The following is a 22,773-nucleotide window of genomic DNA, read 5'->3' as shown; positions in this document are numbered from 1 at the left end:
GGTACTTTTACGTGCATTGTCCTCAAATAATAAAACATGTCCTGTTCTCTTTATACAGTATGTTTTATACTTTCCAACCAGTAGAACATGTCCTGTTCTCTTTATACAGTATGTTTTATACTGTCCAACCAGTCAAAACATGTCCTATTCTCTTTATACAGTATGTTTTATACTGTCCAACCAGTGGAACATGTCCTATTCTCTTTATACAGTATGTTTTATACTGTCCAACCAGTCAAAACATGTCCTATTCTCTTTATACAATATGTTGTATACTGTCCAACCAGTGGAACATGTCCTATTCTCTTTATACAGTATGTTTTATACTGTCCAACCAGTCAAACATGTCCTGTTCTCTTTATACAGTATGTTTTATACTTTCCAACCAGTAGAACATGTCCTGTTCTCTTTATACAGTATGTTTTATACTGTCCAACCAGTCAAAACATGTCCTATTCTCTTTATACAGTATGTTTTATACTGTCCAACCAGTCAAAACATGTCCTATTCTCTTTATACAGTATGTTTTATACTGTCCAACCAGTAGAACATGTCCTATTCTCTTTATATAATATGTTTTATACTGTCCAACCAGTCAAACATGTCCTGTTCTCTTTATACAGTATGTTTTATACTGTCCAACCAGTCAAAACATGTCCTATTCTCTTTATACAGTATGTTTTATACTGTCCAACCAGTCAAAACATGTCCTATTCTCTTTATACAGTATGTTTTATACTTTCCAACCAGTAGAACATGTCCTGTTCTCTTTATACAGTATGTTTTATACTGTCCAACCAGTAGAACATGTCCTATTCTCTTTATACAGTATGTTTTATACTGTCCAACCAGTCAAAACATGGCCTATTCTCTTTATACAATATGTTGTATACTTTCCAACCAGTGGAACATGTCCTATTCTCTTTGTACAGTATGTGTTATACTGTCCAACCAGTCAAACATGTCCTGTTCTCTTTATACAATATGTTTTATACTGTCCAACCAGTCAAACATGTCCTGTTCTCTTTATACAGTATGTTTTATACTGCCCAACCAGTCAAAACATGTCCTATTCTCTTTATACAGTATGTTTTATACTGTCCAACCAGTAGAACATGTCCTGTTCTGTAGACAACTTTTCACTGTAAATGCATATGGGTTCCAAATATCACTCATCGGTTTCATTAACAACTAATAATTGGTATCGGTATCAGGCCTTAAAAATCCAGTATTGGTCGATCCCTAGTAATTAGTTACTTTCCACCTCTGGTTGTTCTGAAGGACCTTTTTTTCCTCTGTCTGTAAATGTGCCGCATCATTCCCTGATGCAGCTTTTTCGGGCATGTCCTCGGGGCAGAGCCGTTTACAGCGGCGAGCTGTAGTCTGGCCCGTGGACGCATCGATCACAGCTCAGATTTCTGGCTCCTGCTGCTGAGGCACCGACGGCGCCCTGAGGCCACAGGAACAGCAGCTAATGTCCGCCTTTACAACCTGAGCTGGCCGGCCGGTTCGCAGGGACAGGGGAAAAAGATGACCGAGATAGGCAGAAAAGCATGACGAGCAGAGGGAGAGAGGGAGGGAGAGAGAGAGAGAGAGAAAGAGAGGGAGAGAGAGAATATGTGCGGCTGGCTTCGGTCTGTGTAGCTGAACCAACAAGATGTATATCACCGCTGAGCTTTCTGCTTACAAAGATGACTTGCTCATTGTGTTTGTGTGTGTAATAATGTGATTATGTGATTATTATTATTATGCTATTAGAGCTGCAAAGATTAGTCGATTGGTTGTCAACTGTTAAATTAATCGCCAACTATGTTTTAAAGATTATTTTTCGGGGGGCATTTTTAGGCCTTTAATTTCACAGGACAGATGAAGACATAAAAGGGGAGAGAGAGAGAGATTGAGAGAGAGAGAGAGAGAGAGATTGAGAGAGAGAGAGAGATTGAGAGAGAGAGAGAGAGAGATTGAGAGAGAGAGAGAGAGAGAGAGAGAGAGAGAGAGAGAGAGAGAGAGAGAGAGATTGAGAGAGAGAGAGAGAGAGAGAGAGAGAGAGAGAGAGAGAGAGAGAGAGAGAGGGGGAATGACATGCAGCAAAGGGCCGCAGGTCGCAGTCGAACCTGCGGCCGCTGCGTCGAGGAGCAAACCTCTATATATGTGCGCCTGCTCTACCGACTATTTTGATAATCGATTAATCTGTTTAAGTCATTTTTTTATGAAAAAACAGTGAAACTCCTCTGAATCGGCTGATTTCTTCTCTCCTCTGGGACAGGAAACTGAATATCTTTTTGAAGAACATTTGGATGGTGCAACAAGGCAGGGGCCTAGCCTGACAAGACGTTGAGGTCTGGGAACTCCCCATTGGTCAGGGCTCGATCCGAGGGGCGGGATAAACTTAGTCTTTCAAATTCCCTCTGCACGTAATAGGATTGCGCTACAACCAACCAGAGCAACGAAGAAGGTAGCGGAGCTAGTTGATAGATTCAACTTTAAACTCCGAACACATCTTCCTTTTTTAAGAATGACTTCAGTGCCGTTCTTTGTTCTTTTCTCAAAGAAAAGCTGAACTCCAAGTCTTCCAGAAGACCTCTGTTCACCAGCAGCAGCAGCAGCCATAAGCCCCGCCCACACACTCTATACACAATGTGATTGGCCTGACTAGAGTTTGGTTTTTCCAGCTCGCAAGCCAACGGAGAGTGTCTAGACCCCCCCTGGCTGCAAATTAAATTTGCTACCGCTAGGGTGCGTCTAGATTTCTAGGCTAAGGCAGGTCTGCTCGGTTCTTCCTGGGAATGATTGTAAAGATTTACAAAGAATATGTTTATATATAACTGGGACGTTTTGGGACTGATTGGTGGGATTGCTGTGGACGGAGAAAACACGGAAGATCCACTGGTAAGAGCCAATGAGGTTTAACCATGTATCAGCTCATTTAAATAGCTCACGGTACTGTATTGTGTCAACAGCTAGCTTATTTTAATATAGTATGAGGTGTTTTCTTTTGCGGGGGTGCAAATGTTCCACCAAAACAGCTTAGCGCCACCCAGGACGATTGTGATTGGTTCAAAGAAATGCAAAACAACCCAGAGCGCTTTCTTCTCCTATCCCAGAATGCATCTGTGGTGTAGCCAGAACCTTCCTCCACAGCGCTGTGGAGATAAGAGCTGGCTATGTGAGACTAGGTTCGTGTTAAAGTCTTATATTAAGACTAATCTTAAAATATTTGGAAAGAATTTGTAGTGGACATCCATTGACACAGAGGAAGCTTATAACTCTTATAATCTTATAACTTGATCAATTTAAGGTGAAAATCTAAAGTTTAAGGGGCTTAAATTGGATATTATTTCAGTATAGAAGATATACGCCTCTTGAAAATGCTACTTCTTCATTTATTGGACCGTCTGCCTTTCATAGCAGCGTGTTTGTCTGTTCACCACAGCCTGTGATTATGTGCAGGTAATTCACGGGTGAAGTGATTAGACGTACGACTCTGCTGCACTTTGACTGCTCATCTCCTGCTGTCTTTTCATTCGGTCGCTCTGCAGTTTGCTTTTGGGGTTATTATTTGTCGTTTTTTTGTCTTATAGCTGAGGCTAGCTCCTGCAGCCTGGACTCTGCAGCGATAAATTGTAAGTACACCTTACGTGCATAATTAGTGGTTAGTTTTGAACATGGCAAGAAGACGCAGTTTATATCTGAAGGAATCTTTTCCTTTTAGGATTGTATTACTGGAGACAGGAGATGCGGATTTGATATGATTTGATTAGGATCCCCATTTGCTGATGCAGAACATACTGGTGTCCATACAAAACATAAAACTACATTGTCAGACAAAATGTCATATAATATAAAAATAAGAGCAGTATAGCTAGTATTTCTTGCATTTTCCTTGCATATATAGATATACATATTCCTTTCCATGTATTCTAACAGTAATGTATAATATCACAATAAATACATAAGCACAGAAAGACGAAGCTGAACATATGGCAGAACTACAGACATCCTGGAAGCAATTACAGTGAAGTGTTCTCACCCGGGTCATATCATTTCTACTAGTTAAACAGTTGTATTTCCCAACTTGTATATATTTTAAATTGTTTGTTCTTGTATTCTATCTTATTATTATTTCATTTTATATTGTATCCTATTATTTCAGGTATAGTCTGTATGTGTGCTGTGTGTCTGATATTTTGATGCTGCAACACTGGAATTTCCCATTTATTTGGGATCAATATAAATCTATCTATCTATCTATCTATCTATCTATCTATCTATATTGATTAAAGTGAATAACACATACAGGTCTACTCAAAGGAACTGATGGGGAAACTAGTTTGTATATATATATATATGTTGTTATGAAAAAAGACAGCATACAAGTCTGTGTCAGTGATGCATCCACTGCAAATCCATCACCGTTTGGTTTGGGGGCAGCCACAAAACAGGACAAACGCAGATTTGGACAGAGAACATCACCAAAGAGCCCCCACACATCCTGCCCACACTCTCTTTACGGAGAGGTCCGTCTGGGCCTCTCCGTTGCATTTCTTTTTGCTCATTCTCTCTCACCTCATGTTTCCCGTCAACCCCCAAACTGTCAATCAAGGCTAACAATGCCGGAACGCTAGTAGGGTAGGGTTGTGCCGATGGACAATATGGTCTTAAACTAGCAAAGACACAAAGACAGGACATAGGGCTCCTTAAGTGGAAGCTACTTTTTCCCCCTTTACGTGCAACCTATTTGTGAAAAAGACCATCGCTTTGAGCAGACTGGATTGGCTGTAGTGATTCATTCTCTCTCTCTCTCTCCCTGTCAGCTGTAGCTCGCTCTACCTTCTAGTAACGCTGGACACAGTGGTCTCGAGCGAGAGAGAAAAAAGCGTTAAAAGTGGAACGCGATCACACTTTCCTTTCTCCCCTCGTTGGACTAAGTTTGTCGACACTACTCTGTGCATGCATCAATAAGTCAGTCTGAGGTCCTGTAGGTACAGGACGATGTTATGCAGGATTTATGATTGGAAGGCTACACAGGCTAATTCACGAGGGTGCTATTTTATGTGTGAGCTAATATTGTGCATCTGTTTATGTGCGCTGGAAGAGTTATGTTTCTGTTTATTGAATGCGTTATTCAGGGCAAACATACACCGTATTTAAGTGAAAGTAGGTCAAGACCATTTACAGTGAGCATTTACATGTATGTCTAATCGTTTCTATGTTAACTGTTGGCCCATAGTAGTAGAAAAAAATCGTCCATCACGATGTTTTACTGTAAACATCGTCAACTGCCAATTTAGGGGACATTGCCCAACCCTAGTCTCGGGCAATGACCTTTTTCTCATGGACGTTCTGACCTCCCAGCACAGGTGTGTTTGATACCATTAATGCTGGCTGCAGCTCCTGGCACTGTGCGTGCTGGCTCATTCAAATAGCTTTCTGGAACACTTAATGTTATTATTTCCACCTGTGTTTTTCCTGCTATATCAAGTCAGAATGTCTGCTCTGAAAAAGGCAATTTGGACCCTGCCAGACCTGATAAGACTGAGGCCCTGTCTGCACGTATACAGATGTTTTTCATATGGATATTTCCCTCTATGTTTTAGTTGCAGATTTGTTTTTTACTATGTATCCGTGTGAACGTGTACAACAGAGCGCTAGGACAATTTGTGCATGCCCATTGTTGCTTAAGCATAAAGCACATAAATGGCAGACTACCGATATTGTAAAATGACGCAAAGCAACAACTCTGCTTCGTCGTCAATTCACACAAGTCACATTTCGGTTTGGCCATAGCTATGTACCAAAAAGATGTGAAATAAACAGGCATCAAATATGTATAAATAAAGAAATAATTAGTTAGTATTGTTTGAGTATTGCTTGATTTAGTCAATACTGCCAAAAGAAAATAAGCTTCAATGTTTCCCCTGTAGCAGTACAGGCCTGCCGGGCCAGACAGGGTTTTTTAATGCCAAAAATAATGGCAAATGACCGTTGGGTTTCCCCTATATTTGATCTGCGCACCGACCTGACACCATGACAGCAGGACACCTCGCTGCCTAGTGGTCCGGCAAGCATTTGTTGTCGTTTTTGCGCCTGAATATAGGGTACCAGGTCAGGTCTTAGTCTTGAAGAACTGAATAAGCTGTTGCACTGTTCAATCCCGGCACTGTTCACTTTTGTACTACCACCATTGCACACATTCTACCATAAAGCACCTTATCATGGTCAGTGCATCACATGGTCAGTCCATACCAGACCTTTGTAATCACTTCACAAATTGTTAACTCTTTACATTTCTGTGAGTGATTTTTATGTATGTCAGATATATGGTTGTTTGTTGTGTTATGGTTGTCAAAGCTACTGGATTTTATATATGCCTTAGTGGTCCCCTAATACTGTATCTGAAGTCTCTTTTATATAGACCTTAGTGGTCCCCTAATACTGTATCTGAAGTCTCTTTTATATAGACCTTAGTGGTCCCCTAATACTGTATCTGAAGTCTCTTTTATATAGACATTAGTGGTCCCCTAATACTGTAACTGAAGTCTCTTTTATTTAGACCTTAGTGGTCCCTTAATACTGTATCTGAAGTCTCTTTTATATAGACCTTAGTGGTCCCCTAATACTGTATCTGAAGTCTCTTTTATATAGACCTTAGTGGTCCCCTAATACTGTATCTGAAGTCACTTTTATATATGCCTTAGTGGTCCCCTAATACTGTATCTGAAGTCTCTTTTATTTAGACCTTAGTGGTCCCTTAATACTGTATCTGAAGTCTCTTTTATATTTAGTGGTCCCCTAATACTGTATCTGAAGTCTCTTTTATATAGACCTTAGTGGTCCCCTAATACTGTATCTGAAGTCTCTTTTATATAGACCTTAGTGGTCCCCTAATACTGTTTAAATTTCTGTGAGTGATTTTTATGTCCATCCATCCATCTTCATCCGCTTATCTGGTGTCGGGTCGCGGGGGGAGCAGCTCCAGCAGGGGACCCCAAACTTCCCTTTCCCAAGCAACATTAACCAGCTCCGACTGGGGGATCCCGAGGCGTTCCCAGGCCAGGTTGGAGATATAATCCCTCCACCTAGTCCTGGGTCTTCCCCGAGGCCTCCTCCCAGCTGGACGTGCCTGGAACACCTCCCTAGGGAGGCGCCCAGGGGGCATCCTTACCAGATGCCCGAACCACCTCAACTGGCTCCTTTCGACGCGAAGGAGCAGCGGCTCTACTCAGAGCTCCTCACGGATGACTGAGCTTCTCACCCTATCTCTAAGGGAGACGCCAGCCACCCTCCTGAGGAAACCCATTTCGGCCGCTTGTACCCTGGATCTCGTTCTTTCGGTCATGACCCATCCTTCATGAACATAGGTAAGGGTAGGAACGAAAACTGACCGGTGGATCGAGAGCTTTGCCTTCTGGCTCAGCTCTCTTTTCGTCACAACGGTGCGATAAATTGAATGTAATACCGCACCCGCTGCACCGATTTTCCGACCAATCTCCCGCTCCATTGTCCCCTCACTCGCGAACAAGACCCCAAGGTACTTAAACTCCTTCACTTGGGGTAAGGACTCATTCCCTACCTGGAGTAGGCACTCCATCGGTTTCCTGCTGAGAACCATGGCCTCAGATTTAGAGGTGCTGATCCTCATCCCAAACGCTTCACACTCGGCTGCAAACCGATCCAGTGAGTGCTGAAGGTCACAGGCCGATGATGCCATCAGGACCACATCATCTGCAAAGAGCAGCGATGAGATCCACAGCCCACCGAACCGCAACCCATCCCCACCCCGACTACGCCTCGATATCCTGTCCATAAATGCTACAAACAGGATTGGTGACAAAGCGCAGCCCTGGCGGAGGCCAACCCTCACCTGAAACGAGTCCGACTTGCTGCCGAGAACCCGGACACAGCTCTCACTTTGGTCGTACAGAGATTGGATGGCCCTGAGAAGAGACCCCCTCACCCCATACTCCCGCAGCACCTCCCACAGTATCTCCCGGGGGACCCGGTCAAACGCCTTTTCCAGATCCACAAAACACATGTAGACCAGTTGGGCATACTCCCAGGCTCCCTCCAGGATCCTTGCGAGAGTGAAGAGCTGGTCCGTTGTTCCGCGACCAGGACGGAATCCGCATTGTTCCTCCTCAACCCGAGGTTCGACTATCGGCCGAACCCTCCTTTCCAGCACCTTGGAGTAGAATTTACCAGGGAGGCTGAGAAGTGTGATACCCCTGTAATTGGCACACACCCTCTTGTTCCCCTTTTTAAAAAGGGGAACCACCACCCCGGTCTGCCACTCCTTTGGCACTGTCCCAGACTTCCACGCAATGTTGAAGAGGCGTGTCAACCAGGACAGCCCCTCCACACCCAGAGCCTTGAGCATTTCTGGACGGATCTCATCAATCCCCGGGGCTTTGCCACTGTGGAGTTGTTTGACCACATCAGTGACTTCCACCTGGGAAATTGACAATGATTCCCCGTCATCCTCCAGCTCTGCCTCTAACATAGAGGGTGTATTAGTCGGATTCAGGAGTTCCTCAAAGTGCTCCTTCCACCACCCTATTACCTCCTCAGTTGAGGTCAACAGTGTCCCATCCTTACTGTATACAGCTTGGATGGTTCCCCGCTTGCCCCTCCTGAGGTGGCAAACAGTTTTCCAGCACCTTGGTGCCGACTGAAAGTCCTTCTCCATGTCTTCTCCAAACTTCTCCCACACCCGCTGCTTTGCCTCTTTTCCGCCTCCGGTGTCCTCTGGGATAACATATCCCGGAAAGACTCCTTCTTCAGTCGGACGGCTTCCCTGACCACCGGTGTCCACCACGGTGTTCGTGGGTTACCGCCCCTTGAGGCACCTAAGACCCTAAGACCACAGCTCCTCGCCGCAGCTTCAGCAATGGAAACTTTGAACATTGTCCACTCGGGTTCAATGCCCCCAGCCTCCACAGGGATGTACGAAAAGCTCCGCCGGAGGTGTGAGTTGAAAGTCTGTCGGACAGGGGCCTCCTCCAGACATTCCCAATTTACCCGCGCTACCCGTTAGGGCTTACCAGGTCTGTCCAGAGTCTTCCCCCACCCCCTGACCCAACTAACCACCAGATGGTGACCAGTTGACAGCTCCGCCCCTCTCTTCACCCGAGTGTCCAAAACATACGGCCTCAGATCAGATGAAACAATTACAAAATCGATCATTGACCTTCGGCCTAGGGTGCTCTGGTACCAGGTACACTTAAGAGCATCCCCATGTTCGAACATCGTGTTCGGTATAGACAATCCATGACTAGCACAGAAGTCCAACAACAAACAACCACTCTGGTTTAGATCAGGGAGGCCGTTCCTCCCAATCACGCCTCTCCATGTGTCTCCATCATTGCCCACGTGCGCGTTGAAGTCCCCCAGCAGAACTATGGAGTCCCCCACTGGAGCCCCATGCAGGACTCCAGTCAAGGTCTCCAAGAAGGCCGAATACTCCGAACTCCTGTTTGGTGCATATGCACAAACAACAGTCAGAGTTTTCCCCCCCACAACCCGCAGGCGTAGGGAGGCGACCCTCTCGTCCACCGGGGTAAACTCCAACATTGCGGCGCTCAGCCGGGGGCTTGTGAGTATCCCCACACCCGCCCGGCGCCTCACACCCTGGGCAACTCCGGAGAAGAAAAGAGTCCAACCCCTATCCAAGAGTACGGTTCCAGAACAGAGACTGTGCGTAGAGGTAAGCCCCACCAGATCTAACCGGTAGCGCTCCACCTCCCGCACCAGCTCCGGCTCCTTCCCCCACAGAGAGGTGACGTTCCACGTCCCCAGAGCCAGCGTCTGCTGCCCGGGTCTGGTCCGTCGAGGCCCCTGACCTTCACTGCCACCCGTGTAGCAGCGCACCAGACCCCAGCGGTTCCTCCCACAGGTGGTGGGCCTAATTTTTATGTATGTCAGATATATGGGTGTTTGTTGTGTTATGGTTGTCAAAGCTAATGGATTTTATATAGGCCTTAGTGGTCCCCTAATACTGTATCTGAAGTCTCTTTTATATAGACCTTAGTGGTCACCTAATACTGTATCTGAAGTCTCTTTTATATAGACCTTAGTGGTCCCCTAATACTGTATCTGAAGTCTCTTTTATATAGGCCTTAGTGGTCCTCTAATACTGTATCTGAAGTCTCTTTTATATAGACCTTAGTGGTCCCCTAATACTGTATCTGAAGTCTCTTTTATATAGACCTTAGTGGTCCCCTAATACTGTATCTGAAATCTCCTTGAAATGGCCTTGACCAACTGCCACTTCTCTCGTATCAAAGCCATGATGTCTCTCTCTCATGGTTGGGCCAAATTCTCTGAATGGGCAAAGCAGAGAAAGGGGAGGTAATCTTGCTCCTTATGACCTCATAAGGAGAAGATTCCTGATTGGCCCATCTGAGCTTTCATTTTCTTAAAGGCAGAGCAGGATACCCAGGGCTCTGTTTACACCTATCACCATTTCTAGCCACTGGGGGGCCATAGGCAGGCTGGGGGAACTCACATTAATGTTAAAAAGAAAAAAACTCATAAAGTGAAATGTTCATGCCATGGGACCTTTAAACGTACAATGAAATTAACCACCATTTAGTCTGGCAACTCACCTCGGCCGTCGCTCTGAATGTCGGCGATAATTTGGGAATAGTTGATGGGCAGCTTGTTCTCTTCGAACACCCTGTCGACGAGCGTGATGTTGATGCTCTTCAGCTCAGTGTACAGACCCTCCACGGCGAAGTAACACGGCCGATCGTCCACCTTGTTGTCGTTGAACATGAGCATCACGTGCTCCCTCCACCCAAAGTGCTCGCAGATCCTCAGGGCGAACTTCCCGAGCTTCCTGTGGGTGGGGCCCGTGTTGGTGATGGACGGGTAGACTCCGCCGTAAAAGGCCACGGCCGGGGCGCCCGCTGTAACCATGGGAACGTCCCAATGGGTGGTGAAGAGGCCAACCGGGGACGAGGTGTAAGAGCAGCCGGGCCCGATGAACGCCCACGGGTTGTACGCAAACTTAAGGTCCACGGCCATGAGCGGCGCGATGGACTCGGAGCAGATGCCGTCTTTGTCTTCGCTGTTCTTGAAGACGTAGGTGAGGTGGTGGTCTGGGAGCAGGTTCGGGTCTTCGTTCACGGTTCTGATGGCTCGCTCCAGCGCTGGCCCGATGCGAGGCCAAGCCCACGGGTAGTCCGTGTTGCTCTGGGGTAAAATGACAGCCAGCGTGATGTTCTGGAGCGCCAGAGCGCGTTCGGGGTGCCCGCGGGTTTGGCGTCTCAAGCCGCGGTGATGGCGAGATGATCGGCCAGAGACCGGCTGCAGGTCCAGAAGAACCAGCAGAACCATCAGAACCAGCAGGACCAGGAGGAGAGCGCCGCCAGTCCTCCGACACGCCATTGCTCCGGCCCAGCAGGTGGTCCACTTCCAGCACGGCTCAATAACGTGTCGCCGTCAGCTGTGGATACAACACAAGAGAGACATTTTCAAATTTAGGGTTATTTTAATTGGTGATTAGATTCATCTGGGGATTATTTTCTGGATCAATAGGTTAGTTTTTTGGGCTCTAAAAAGAAGTGAGTCCTCTAAAAGGAGGCTTGAGACCTTTACACACACACACACACACACACACACACACACACACACACTGTAATGGGAAAAATTACATTTAAGCATAATGCCTTATATTTTTATGTTATATTTCTACTTTAATTCTCTCACATTATTGAAAGACAGTTTATCGCAGTTTCTGCTTAAACTGCTGAGGTGTCCAGTCTGGAACATAATGTGAGCTGTTTGTCTGAACAGATAAAGGTAAAAGGTCACCCTAAAACTGTCTCTAGTTTTCCCATGCCAGCTAAGATGTAACTGGGGGGTGAAAGTCGTACAGGGAGGAGGAGGTGAGATGACTCTAAGATGTCTGCATGTGTATCAGATTGCCTGTAAGAATTGTAGCGTCATAATAATCCAAGTGCGTGTGTGCTGTCACTCTGAAGATGCATATAAGCCTAGTGGTTCTGTTCACTCATTGGAGAAACTGACTCCACACTGGGCTGCGACCTTTTGTGAAATCATGTTGCTCCTATTTGCAAATATATATATGTGTATATATATATATATATATATATATATATATATATATATATATATATATGTACACACAGACACACATACACACACACACACACAAAATGACACAGACTCACACACACACACACACACACATCTCAAAGATATTCAGTTTACTGGCACAGACTCAAACTGATTATTAAAATAGTTGCCGGTTAATTTAATTGCTGACAGCTAATCGATTAATCTTTGCAGCTCTATTATCAAAACATGCAACACTAACGAAGTCCTAGCTGCTATTTTAGCCGAGAGAAAGCGTACTTCCTCCTGTAACTAAAATCTGATAACACAGTCAGGACACGAGACTTGCTTTGGTTTGTTAAGGTCCAATTCACCGTAATCATTTCGTCCACGTCAGTCCTGAGGGGCCTTTGAGAGCTCGGGGCCAGTCGTGGGAGAAAAACTCCCCGAAGCTGGAAAATGAGAGGACAATTTTCCTGTCAGCTCTGCCCAACCTCAGGTGATGAGTGTCTTTTCCACTAGCTTTTTAAAAGACTTAGGTGCTTGTATTTGGTGGGTGGTTTAGCCGTCCTTCCTCAAGAAAATGTACCGTTTTTCAATTTAAAAAAAACAACTTCCCCATACATTCTGTGTCTCATTGTGGGATTTTGTGTCTCTTTGTAGTCGTGTTGAGTCTCTTTTTTGGTCCTTTCTGTTTCATTTGGGGTTGTTTTGGGTCTCTGTGCTTCTTTTTGTGTCTCTTTGTAGTCATGTTATGTTTCTTTTTGTTCCTTTCTGTTTCCTTTGGGGTTGTTTTAGGGCTCTGTGCTCCTTTTTGTGTCTCTTTGTAGTCGTGTTGAGTCTCTTTTTGGTCCTTTCTGTTTCCTTTGGGGTTGTTTTGGGTCTCTGTGCTCCTTTTTGTGTCTCTTTGTAGTTGTGTTGAGTCTCTTTTTTGGTCCTTTCTGTTTCCTTTGGGGTTGTTTTGGGTCTCTGTGCTCCTTTTGTGTCTCTTTGTAGTCGTGCTGAGTCTCTTTTTTGGTCCTTTCTGTTTCCTTTGGGGTTGTTTTGGGTCTCTGTGCTCCTTTTCGTGTCTCTTTGTAGTCATGTTATGTGTCTTTTTGGTCCTTTGCATTTCCTTTGGGGTTGTTTTGGGTCTCTGTGCTCCTTTTTGTGTCTCTTTGTAGTCGTGCTGAGTCTCTTTTTTGGTCCTTTCTGTTTCTTTTGGGGTTGTTTTGGGTCTCTGTGCTCCTTTTTGTGTCTCTTTGTAGTCGTGCTGAGTCTCTTTTTTGGTCCTTTCTGTTTCCTTTGGGGTTGTTTTGGGTCTCTGTGCTCCTTTTCGTGTCTCTTTGTAGTCATGTTATGTTTCTTTTTGGTCCTTTCTGTTTCCTTTGGGGTTGTTTTGGGTCTCCGTGCTTCTTTTTGTGTCTCTTTGTAGTCGGTTTGTGTGTCTTTGTGGCTTTTTCACATCATTTTGGACCATTTATTATCACCATATATGTGTTTTAAACGGTACAAAAAGCGAGAGCAGATCATATATAAATAGCACTCAAAAAGCTTAAAGACAAAACTTAAAGCTAAAGAAGTCCAACTACAGTCATTAGGGTCTTTTAAAAAAAGTCTTTTAGTTCCATTAATTCAGCTTAGGTGCTGCCCCAAAATGGATCGGGTGCTGCACATAAACCTTATAATGGCCTGAAAAGCCCTGACTGATGAGTGTTTTCTCAGCCTTCCCTCATGAACATCTCAGACTGGGGGAAACACATTGTCATCCTGTAATAAAACTTGTCATCAAAAACGTTAAAATACTGGCTCCGACATTTGAGATCCACCTAAAGAAATAACAGATTTAATGACATTTTCATAACAGACTCAGCTACATCACATGAGTGATGATAAAGTTTTTGTAATGTCTGTTTCAGGGCAGCAACAACTATTCTCATTATCGATTAATTAATCTGCCGATCATTTTCTTAATTAATCGGTTTATCATTTGGTTTATAAAATGTCAGAAAATAGTAAAAAGAAATAAAACCTTAAGATATTTAGTTTAACATTATAGAAAACAGAGAAAAAATCTCCATATTTGAGAGGCTAAAAAACAGCATTTGTTTGCTATTTTTGCATGAAGAATTACTTGAAAGATGAATCGATTATCAAAATAGTTGGGAGATTATTTTTCTGGCGGTCAGACTAATCGATTGGTCGACTCATCGTTGCAGCTTCAGTCTGTTTTGAAAATGATGCATCCAAGAAAATGTGATGAATAAAGCGGACATATTCAAACCACGGTCCCTCCCCTTCCGGTGGACCGCAAATGGGACATTAAAGCTATAGTGCGTAGTTTCTGTCGCCCCCATAAGCAATGACAACAACACTGTTGTCACATGACACAAGCCTTCCGTGATCACCCCCCCCCCCCCCTTCCTCCACACAGCTGCTAGTTGCCAAGGAGGACACGGAGGATTTAAAACACATGATGGACTCTTCAGAAGAGGTCATTATCTTCACTCGAGTTTCTGCAGGGGAAAGTCACCGGATGCCACAATGTACTGAACACAGTCAAACTGAGAAATACAGAGAGAGTCTTAATTAGCTTTTTAGCAACTCATTTGGCAAAAGAGAGGTCCCTCAACACCAGTTCTTAACCTGGGAGATGCTTTTTTCTAGATTTATCTGGGACGGAAAGACACACCGTTGTGACAAAAAGAGAGCTGAGCCAGAAGGCAAAGCTCTCCATTCCTTCCCTCACCTATGGTCATGAAGGCTGGGTCACGACCGAAAGAACGAGATCCAGGGTACAAGCGGCCGAGATGGGTTTCCTCAGGAGGGGTGCTGGCGTCCCCCTTAGAGATAGGGTGAGAAGCTCAGTCATCCGTGAGGAGCTCGGAGTAGAGCCGTTGTTCTAGGCCTGCACGTTAAATCATTTTTAAATCTCTATCTCGAGCCACTCTGTTCACGATTTAATTTTTAAATGACTTTGATTTTCAATTTTCGGCCTTTATTTTGGTAGGACAGCTCTCACAAAGTTCAGGGCTTCACCTTCAGCCAATGGCAAAGCGCCTTTTAGTCACGTGTTTCTCTCGGTAGTTCAGAAATAAACCAAATGGATATTGATGAAAACCCAGGTACTAGTGACGAGAATATCAGCCAACCACTCAGTCTCATACCAAACTCGTTCCGAAAAAAGGCTCTCATTCGGTGGTGTGGAAGTATTTTGGATTCAAGCAAGGTAACACCACCAATCTTTACCAGCACCTCAAACGTCACCACAAAGTGCAATACGATGAAGCCAAGAGGTCCGAAAGACGTTTCCATTAGCCTATTTACAACCATGTTCAGGGCCTCAGGTCTCAGGGAAGACCCAGGACTAGGTGGAGGCACGTCCTGCTGGGAGGAGGCCTCGGGGAAGACCCAGAACTAGGTAGAGGAACGTCCTGCTGGGAGGAGGCCTCGGGGAAGACCCAGGACTAGGTGGAGGCACGTCCTGCTGGGAGGAGGCCTCGGGGAAGACCCAGGACTAGGTAGAGGAACGCACTGCTGGGAGGAGGTCTCGGGGAAGACCCAAGACTAGGTGGAGGGATTACATCTTCACCCTGGCCTGGGAACGCCTCGGGATCCCCCAGTCGGAGCTGGTTAATGTGGCTCGGTAAAGGAAAGTTTGGGGTCCCCTGCTGAAGCTGTTGCCTCGGCGACCGGACCCGGATAAGCGGATGAAGATGGATGGATGGAAAGAAGCCTAGAATAAAATATGCAACACTTCAGTTGGCCAAACATAAAGGAGTAATGACGCTCCCAAATCTCAAAGTTTAGTTTTACGCAGCTCAGTTCCGCCTCTTATTATACAACTATTTTGCTAGATGGAAGGAAATTGAGACATACATTGAAGGCTATCAGATTCAGTCAATGTTAGGAGAAAATAAATCCCCTCATTAGTCAAAAGTAAAATAGACTCTGTGGGCCCTATTTTAACAGTCTAAGTGCACGGTGTGTGTAAAAAGCATAGTGTGTGCGCGCTGTGCATAAGCCTTGGCGCATTTTACTAATTTCCTGTTAAAATAAGAATGACTTTAGACCAGGATTTTGTTGGTCAATGGCGCGATCACTTCCCGCTGCCTCAATATAGCAATATGCCCAGAATGGACCTGAACACACCTCCCTGTAAGACCGGCACGCCCAGTATGCACCTGAACACACCTCCCTGTAAGACCAGCACGCCCAGAATGCACCTGAACACACCTCCCTGTAAGACCTGCACGCCCAGAATGCACCTGAACACACCTCCCTGTAAGACCAGCACGCCCAGAATGCACCTGAACACACCTCCCTGTAAGACCAGCACGCCCAGAATGCACCTGAACACACCTCCTTGTCTTAAACTAGGAAAGACACTTGCATCGGGCTTTGCGCTGCGCTGCACTGGGTGCAAGATAGGGCCCCAAAACTTCTTGTGCTCTAGAGAGTTCTGGTTTAACTTTGTCAGGCAGTTAAAACTAAGGAAATACCAGAGTACTTACAGTACATGGATGGCCTTTGACACCCAGTTAAAGCCAGGAGTTAATGATACCATATTCAAGGAATGGGCAGTAAAAGTGAGTCCAAAAGTTAATTTCGGACACTGGTTACATGGAGAATAGCCATGATGTTTAATGTTTAATCTTTGTGCTACTTTAGTGTCTACAGCACTGCGCCATCTCATGTCAAGTGTTTCAGTGTCACAGTGAGAGTTGATGGACAAACTAAGGAAAGACCAGAGAGTACTTAGATGGATAGCCTTTGACACCCAGTTTAAGCCAGGATTTAATGATGCCATATTCAAGGAATTGGCAGTAAAAGCTATTAAGGCAGTGACGTACGATTAATAGATAACAAGGAATTACTTTCCAAACATTGAAAGAAAAATGTTCCCTTCACAATCAGGATTTATTTAGGTATATACATTTTAGAGATTACTACAACAAAGAATTGAAAATGGAGAACGCAAGAATTCAATCCATTTATAAGATATATAATGAATGCTTATAGGCCACATAGTAACATAAAGTCATATCTATGTTTTATGAAAGCATTATGGGATGTAGGGGCAACTCATTATATTTGAAATCAAGGTGGGAAAAGGAAAATTCCATCAGATGTATGGTACGATGTGTGTGAAACTAGAGCTGCACAATATATTGTTTTGTTATCATCATCGCGACATCAACTGGCGCAATATACGTATTGCGAAAGGCTGCGACATATCGCGATAAGACACTCAGAGATTTTTTTATGTTAGTTGAAAGAACATAGCATTAGAAAACTGCTTCTCGTTCTTTTTTTAGTGGTGCCTTTCATGTGTAATTCAATGTTCAATTTGTTCAATAAAAGAATGTTAGAAATGATTTCCTTTTGTTTGTTTCAATATCAACAAGCAATTTGTTGTATTTTAGAAGAATACCGAAAGCAGCAGAAATGTAGCCTCGTGAGACCGTCCTGATCTGGCGAGCTCCAGTTTTCCACTCGCAGATCAGTCTGGCATCTTGAGATAGAGAACATTTGGAGCCATTTGCCAAAGGACCGACCAATCAGCGTTGGTTTTGAGGCGGGTTTAGGTGGTGATAGATAGATGGTTTATCCAATCAATAACCAGTATTTTCGGACAGCGGTAGCCCTAATTCTGTTAGCCGCTCACTAATGCTTTTTTCTCTTGAATCTTTCTTTTGGAATATGGACCGGGAACCTGAAATAGGGCCTTTTATTCCTAAATTCTCGTTACACAAACGGCAAATATCCTTTACCAACATGGTGCTTGCTTGCTGTGCTAACGAGCTATGCTTTGCCTGCAGCAGCAGGGGCTTGTGGTTGTATTTTCATACGCTTCGTTGATCTGATTGGTTGATTTGGCCCGTCTATCACCAACTATAGGTGATGATACACAGATGGTTTATCCAATCAGCTAACCAGGATTTTCGCCCCTTCCCAAAAGTTCTCCAACGGTAAGTTCCCAGATGTATATGCCGAGCAAATGCGAAGCGATCCATCTGGCGGACTCAGGTTAGCAGAAATGCAGAACTGAGTACACTTTCATATCTGTTTATTTATCGCAAGTACGATCAGTATCGTGACATTCAACAACGATATTGCATATTTTCCTCATATCGTACAGCCCTATGTGAAACTAAACATACTTCCACAAATTCACAACAATTGAGGGTTTTTATCCCTTGTGTTGTCCTCAGGGTTTTTTTTAACTAAATTGCCCAAAAATAACATGGATACATGGACGGATTCCATACAACAATCTTTACAGGTAAATTCAATGTTACTTTCATTGAATTTGGGGTGTTTTATTCAATTTTATAGCATTTGAAAAACAAGTTCTATTTCATCCTTACTGTCTCTGGCGGTCATCCAGGATTCATAGAACCGTAGTTACATTCGTAACTTTCGTTTCAGTGGTTTCAAAACAGTCTGCCGACTAAACTTTGACAGATACCAATCTGTGATTCACTCAACATCCTCTGATCTTAACTATTATGCAAAATAATTCATAATTTCTGCTTTTTTTTAATAAAAAAAAATAGGTATGTCATTTTTAACTACGTTATTGACCATGAGTTAAAAAAAAGCCTTAAAAAAAAATGACAAAAAAGCATCAAAAGCATTGAAAAACACAACAAAAATAGTTAATTTTTAGCCTACGTATTGCACAAATGACACAATGCACTGAAATAATGCACAACCCAAATAGCCTACGTGTAGCACAATTAACATATTGCACAACCCCTATAAGATTCCTTTCTCATGCACTGTCTTGTACTTTGGTCATATTTCACTTGTAACAGTACAGAGGGACAGGTACCTGGTGAAGATACTCCAGCGACTTGAAATGTATACATTATATTTCTATTTTTGTGGCTATCATCACCTTTCCTCACAGGACCGGTTTCCTTATTTTGTTTTTTTTTGTTTGGTTTTTTTATGTATTACTCACAAATTGAGGTGTTCAGTGGTTATAATGTACTGAAAATTCAATAAAAATTAAAGTAATAACACAAACACAAGATGTGCTTGTAGACCTAATTGCCCACTAAATCTTCATCGATGTGAACGCTAAAGAACTTCATTCAAAACATCAAAACGTTCAGCACGATTAGGATATTCAAAACTTTCAAAATTTTCTGAATATTCAACGTTTTCGGGGACATTTTCCCCCATTCAAGTGAATGGACGGAATCTTCTAATTTGACACAAATTGATACATTTTCAACTACAATCTAGTCATTCATAAATTCACAGAGAAACAGCATTCAAACTCTAAAATGTTCTGGGTAGCGTCAGCACACCGCAATTTAAAAAAATCTAGTTCAGTGTTTCTCAAATGGGGGTATGTGTACCCCTAGGGGTACTTTGGAGGACTGCAGGGGGTACGTGACATGTTTGACAAGTTTTTGTCGCTGTTTTTGAAGTCTGTCACCTTTTTTTTGAAGGTTTTGTTGTTTGTTTTGACCTATTCTTGTCTTTCTTCCTTACTTTCTTCTACTGTCTTTTTTTCTTTGAAATTTGTGTCTCTTTTTTCCAAAGTTTTTGTTTATTCTTGCCTTCCCTCCTTCTTTCTACTGTCTTTTTCCAAGTTTTTGTGTCCTTTTTCCATCAGCATTTACAGTACATGTTTTCCAGGCACAAGGCTGTTGTTTAGTAACTCTATCGCTGACATCGCTGTATTGATCCTCTTAAAGCCTGTGTGGCAGAGTTTATTTTCTAACGAATTTTTGCAATTTGCTTGTTGGTAATAAACATTTAAACTGTTACCCAACAACATCAAATACAGTGGATATCACAAAACTGAATAAAATACGAAAAAGTAGAACTATTTTACAGCGGTTTCTCTTTTCCCCCACAATGCATTGCATGACATCACGTTGGGGAGAAAACCAGGCGAAAGCCCCATCTCGGGTCACTGTCACGGTCAAGGTTTCTGCCACTGATCTGGTAAAATATGGCTTTTGGTCTCGACCGAGTCAATGTGTCTTTATTATGTGTATAATAATATTGGAGGGAAAGTGAAACACAGCTTGGACGGGGATGCTGTTCGGCTTTTCACAAGTTTAGACAGCTAGCTAACGTTACGCCGACGTTTGCTAACGTTAGCGCAACAGCGTTAGCCTAGCTAAATACCGGTATTACAACTGCCTTCGGAGCTGCGTCCACGTTGTCAACATAAGACATGTGGCGTTAGTGCTCCTTTTGTACCATACTTTTATTGAATGAAATATTAAGCTTCGCTCAATTACGAGATAGCTAGGTGTTTTTTTGTAACATTACACACAAAGCTAACTGGCTATAGTTAGCCTGTACGTATGCTAGCGGGATTAGCTAACGTTGCATAGCCGGCCAGCAACTTCGGCAATCGCAGTAGTTTCGGCGAGCTAACCACGACAGTATGTCGCCCGCAATCAACCTCTGCTGCCAAAAGCAGTCAATATGCAGTGATGTTTGAAATGGAGACACGTGGATGTGTTAGCTGTCGTGGTTAGCTCGCCGAAACTACTGCCGAAGCTGCTGGCTGGCTATGCAACTTTAGTTAATGCCTGCTAGCATATGTACAGGCTAACTATAGCCAGTTAGCTTTGTGTGTAACTAACAAAAACTCTCCCATCTCGTAGGAGCGAAGTTTAATGTTTCATTCAGTAAAATGATGGTACAAAAGGAGCACTGACGCCACAGGTCTTATGTTGACAACGTGGACGCAGATATAGGAAACTCCGAAGGCAGTCGTAATATTTACCTAGCTAGCCGTCTAGGCTAACGCTGTTGCGCTAACGTTAGTGAAACGTCTGCGTAGCGTTGCTAGCTGTCTAAACTTGTGAAAAGCTGAACAGCATCCCGGTCCAAGTAATAAATAAACACCAGGCAAATATGTTGTTACTGGAGCTAGTAGGCTACCATCAAAACGTGAGATATCGAATCAATATGTGTTTACAACCGTCGGGGGATTCCACAGGTGGGACTGGCAAGTTAGCCCGTAGCTAGCATATAGCTAGCATGATGCCTTCTATTTTCTAGATCTAGATAAGTTTATCGGTACTAATCTGAACTAACGACATGGTCACTGTCACTAGATATAAATAAAACATTGACTTTCACTTGGTGCTATTCACTGACAGTAAAAACACCTCTTCCTCATCCCAGTCAGTCGCCATAGTTACAGTACCAGGCTGATGAAAAATTATTAGTGCTGGTAACCCCCTACCAGCACTAATAATTTTTCGTAGAAATAATTAAAATAAGTCTATATTAAAGCCCATGTTGCAGGTTAACCACCACTGTTGATTAATATGTACATATAGCACTCAATATATGCATATCATTGTTAAAAATCTCTCCAAATAGTGTTAAAGGCCAGTTTATTTTCATTTTTGGTATTAGTGTTTTTTTTTAAGGCAATTCGGTGATGACGTCACGTTGGGGAGACACGCATCAGCCTGGTACATGGCTTAAAAAAACTGTTCAAATTATTGAAAAAAGCTTGAGAACCAGTGGTCTAGTTCAGTTTGTTATCAACATGTTATGCAATGCTGGCACTAACAAGCCTCCATACTTATTGCCATCTTTGTTATGAAAATACATGCTGCTCTGAAAGCATCAATTCCCTCCTGGCAGGCACGTGCAACGGTCAAACGTCTCAAATGTAAATCAATAGAAATATATAATGATATCACTTACAAAAATGGACTTCTCTGTAGCTCAGCGGGTGTCTGGTTTCCTCTTCATGTTGTAGTTTTTTTTGTTTTTGTTGATTGTAGGCTAAATGAGAAAGGTGGAAATACTAGCTAACCACCCGTGCCCGCGACAACGTGCCTTCCCTGGAAGCGCGTGAGCATCGCCCGGTGTTCTGTTACTATCACAGCAACCGGGACATTTTTTAATTTTATTTATTTTTCTGCCAAAGAATAGGCCTATGTCCAGATTTTACACCTTTAATAGTCGAAAAATTATTAAAATAAAATATTAGTCTTTAAATATTTTTTTACAGCAGTCCCAAAGTAAGCTTCAGGAAAAGTCACGTTTGAAAGTTTTAATTGTCGTCATTGTCGACAAAAAAACATATACCCATTGAGTTAAATAAGCCAACGTGTGCATTATCACCCAAACTTACGTCAATCGTCTTCAACTGTCAAGTTAAGCTTCTTGTCACCCCTCTGTGTGGTTCAGAAAACGCAGAGTAGAGTGCATTGAAACGGTATTAATAATCCACAGTAATCCACCACGAGTGAGACGTTCACCAAAACTGGTCAGTTATTGCAATCCAGATTAAATTAAATCCGCAGTTAAAGTCCGTGAAACATCATTTAGAAGAGTGCCCTACTTTGTGGTCCTACAGGGAATTCGGCTCCATTGCGGTCGCGTTTTTAAATCCATCCGCAGGTAAATGTGTGATAAACTGTAGGTGTTGTTGTTGGATTGAGGGACCGGACTGACTGACTGACTGGTCTGTCTCTGGGCGGAGAGCTGGGAGACGGCGAGGGAGGAAGGAGAGGAGGGAGGGAGGGAGGAGGGGAGGGAGGAAGGGAGGGAGGGAGGAAGGAAAGTGAGAGAGCAGAGACGAAGGGAAATGCTAAGTGAAAGGTGGAAAGAGTAGGAAAAGAGAGTAACAATTGACAGGAGGTGAATAGAAAAGATAGGAAGGAGGGAGGACAGAAGGAAAATAGGCATATTTTAGTTTAGTTTAGCCTATCA

General features: G+C 43.5%; 1 protein-coding gene across 1 annotated transcript in view; it reads right to left on the bottom strand.

Annotated features, from left to right (window-relative positions):
- Positions 1 to 22,500, bottom strand: part of LOC114557964 (atrial natriuretic peptide receptor 1) — a 124,663-nt gene extending 102,163 nt beyond the window's left edge. Inside the window, exons 1-2 of the mRNA XM_028581734.1 lie at positions 22,193 to 22,500; positions 10,605 to 11,446 (exon numbers count right to left, since the gene is read on the bottom strand). Coding sequence (XP_028437535.1) covers positions 10,605 to 11,388 — 784 coding nt within the window. The 5' untranslated portion in view covers positions 11,389 to 11,446; positions 22,193 to 22,500. The remainder of the gene's footprint in view (positions 1 to 10,604; positions 11,447 to 22,192) is intronic.
- Between the last annotated feature and the right edge of the window lie 273 nt (positions 22,501 to 22,773).

The sequence above is a fragment of the Perca flavescens genome, chromosome 6, assembly GCF_004354835.1.
Source record: "Perca flavescens isolate YP-PL-M2 chromosome 6, PFLA_1.0, whole genome shotgun sequence".
Classification (NCBI taxonomy): domain Eukaryota; kingdom Metazoa; phylum Chordata; class Actinopteri; order Perciformes; family Percidae; genus Perca; species Perca flavescens.
The sequence above is the reverse complement of the archived record's forward strand: the minus strand, read 5'-3'. Positions and strand labels throughout refer to the sequence as shown.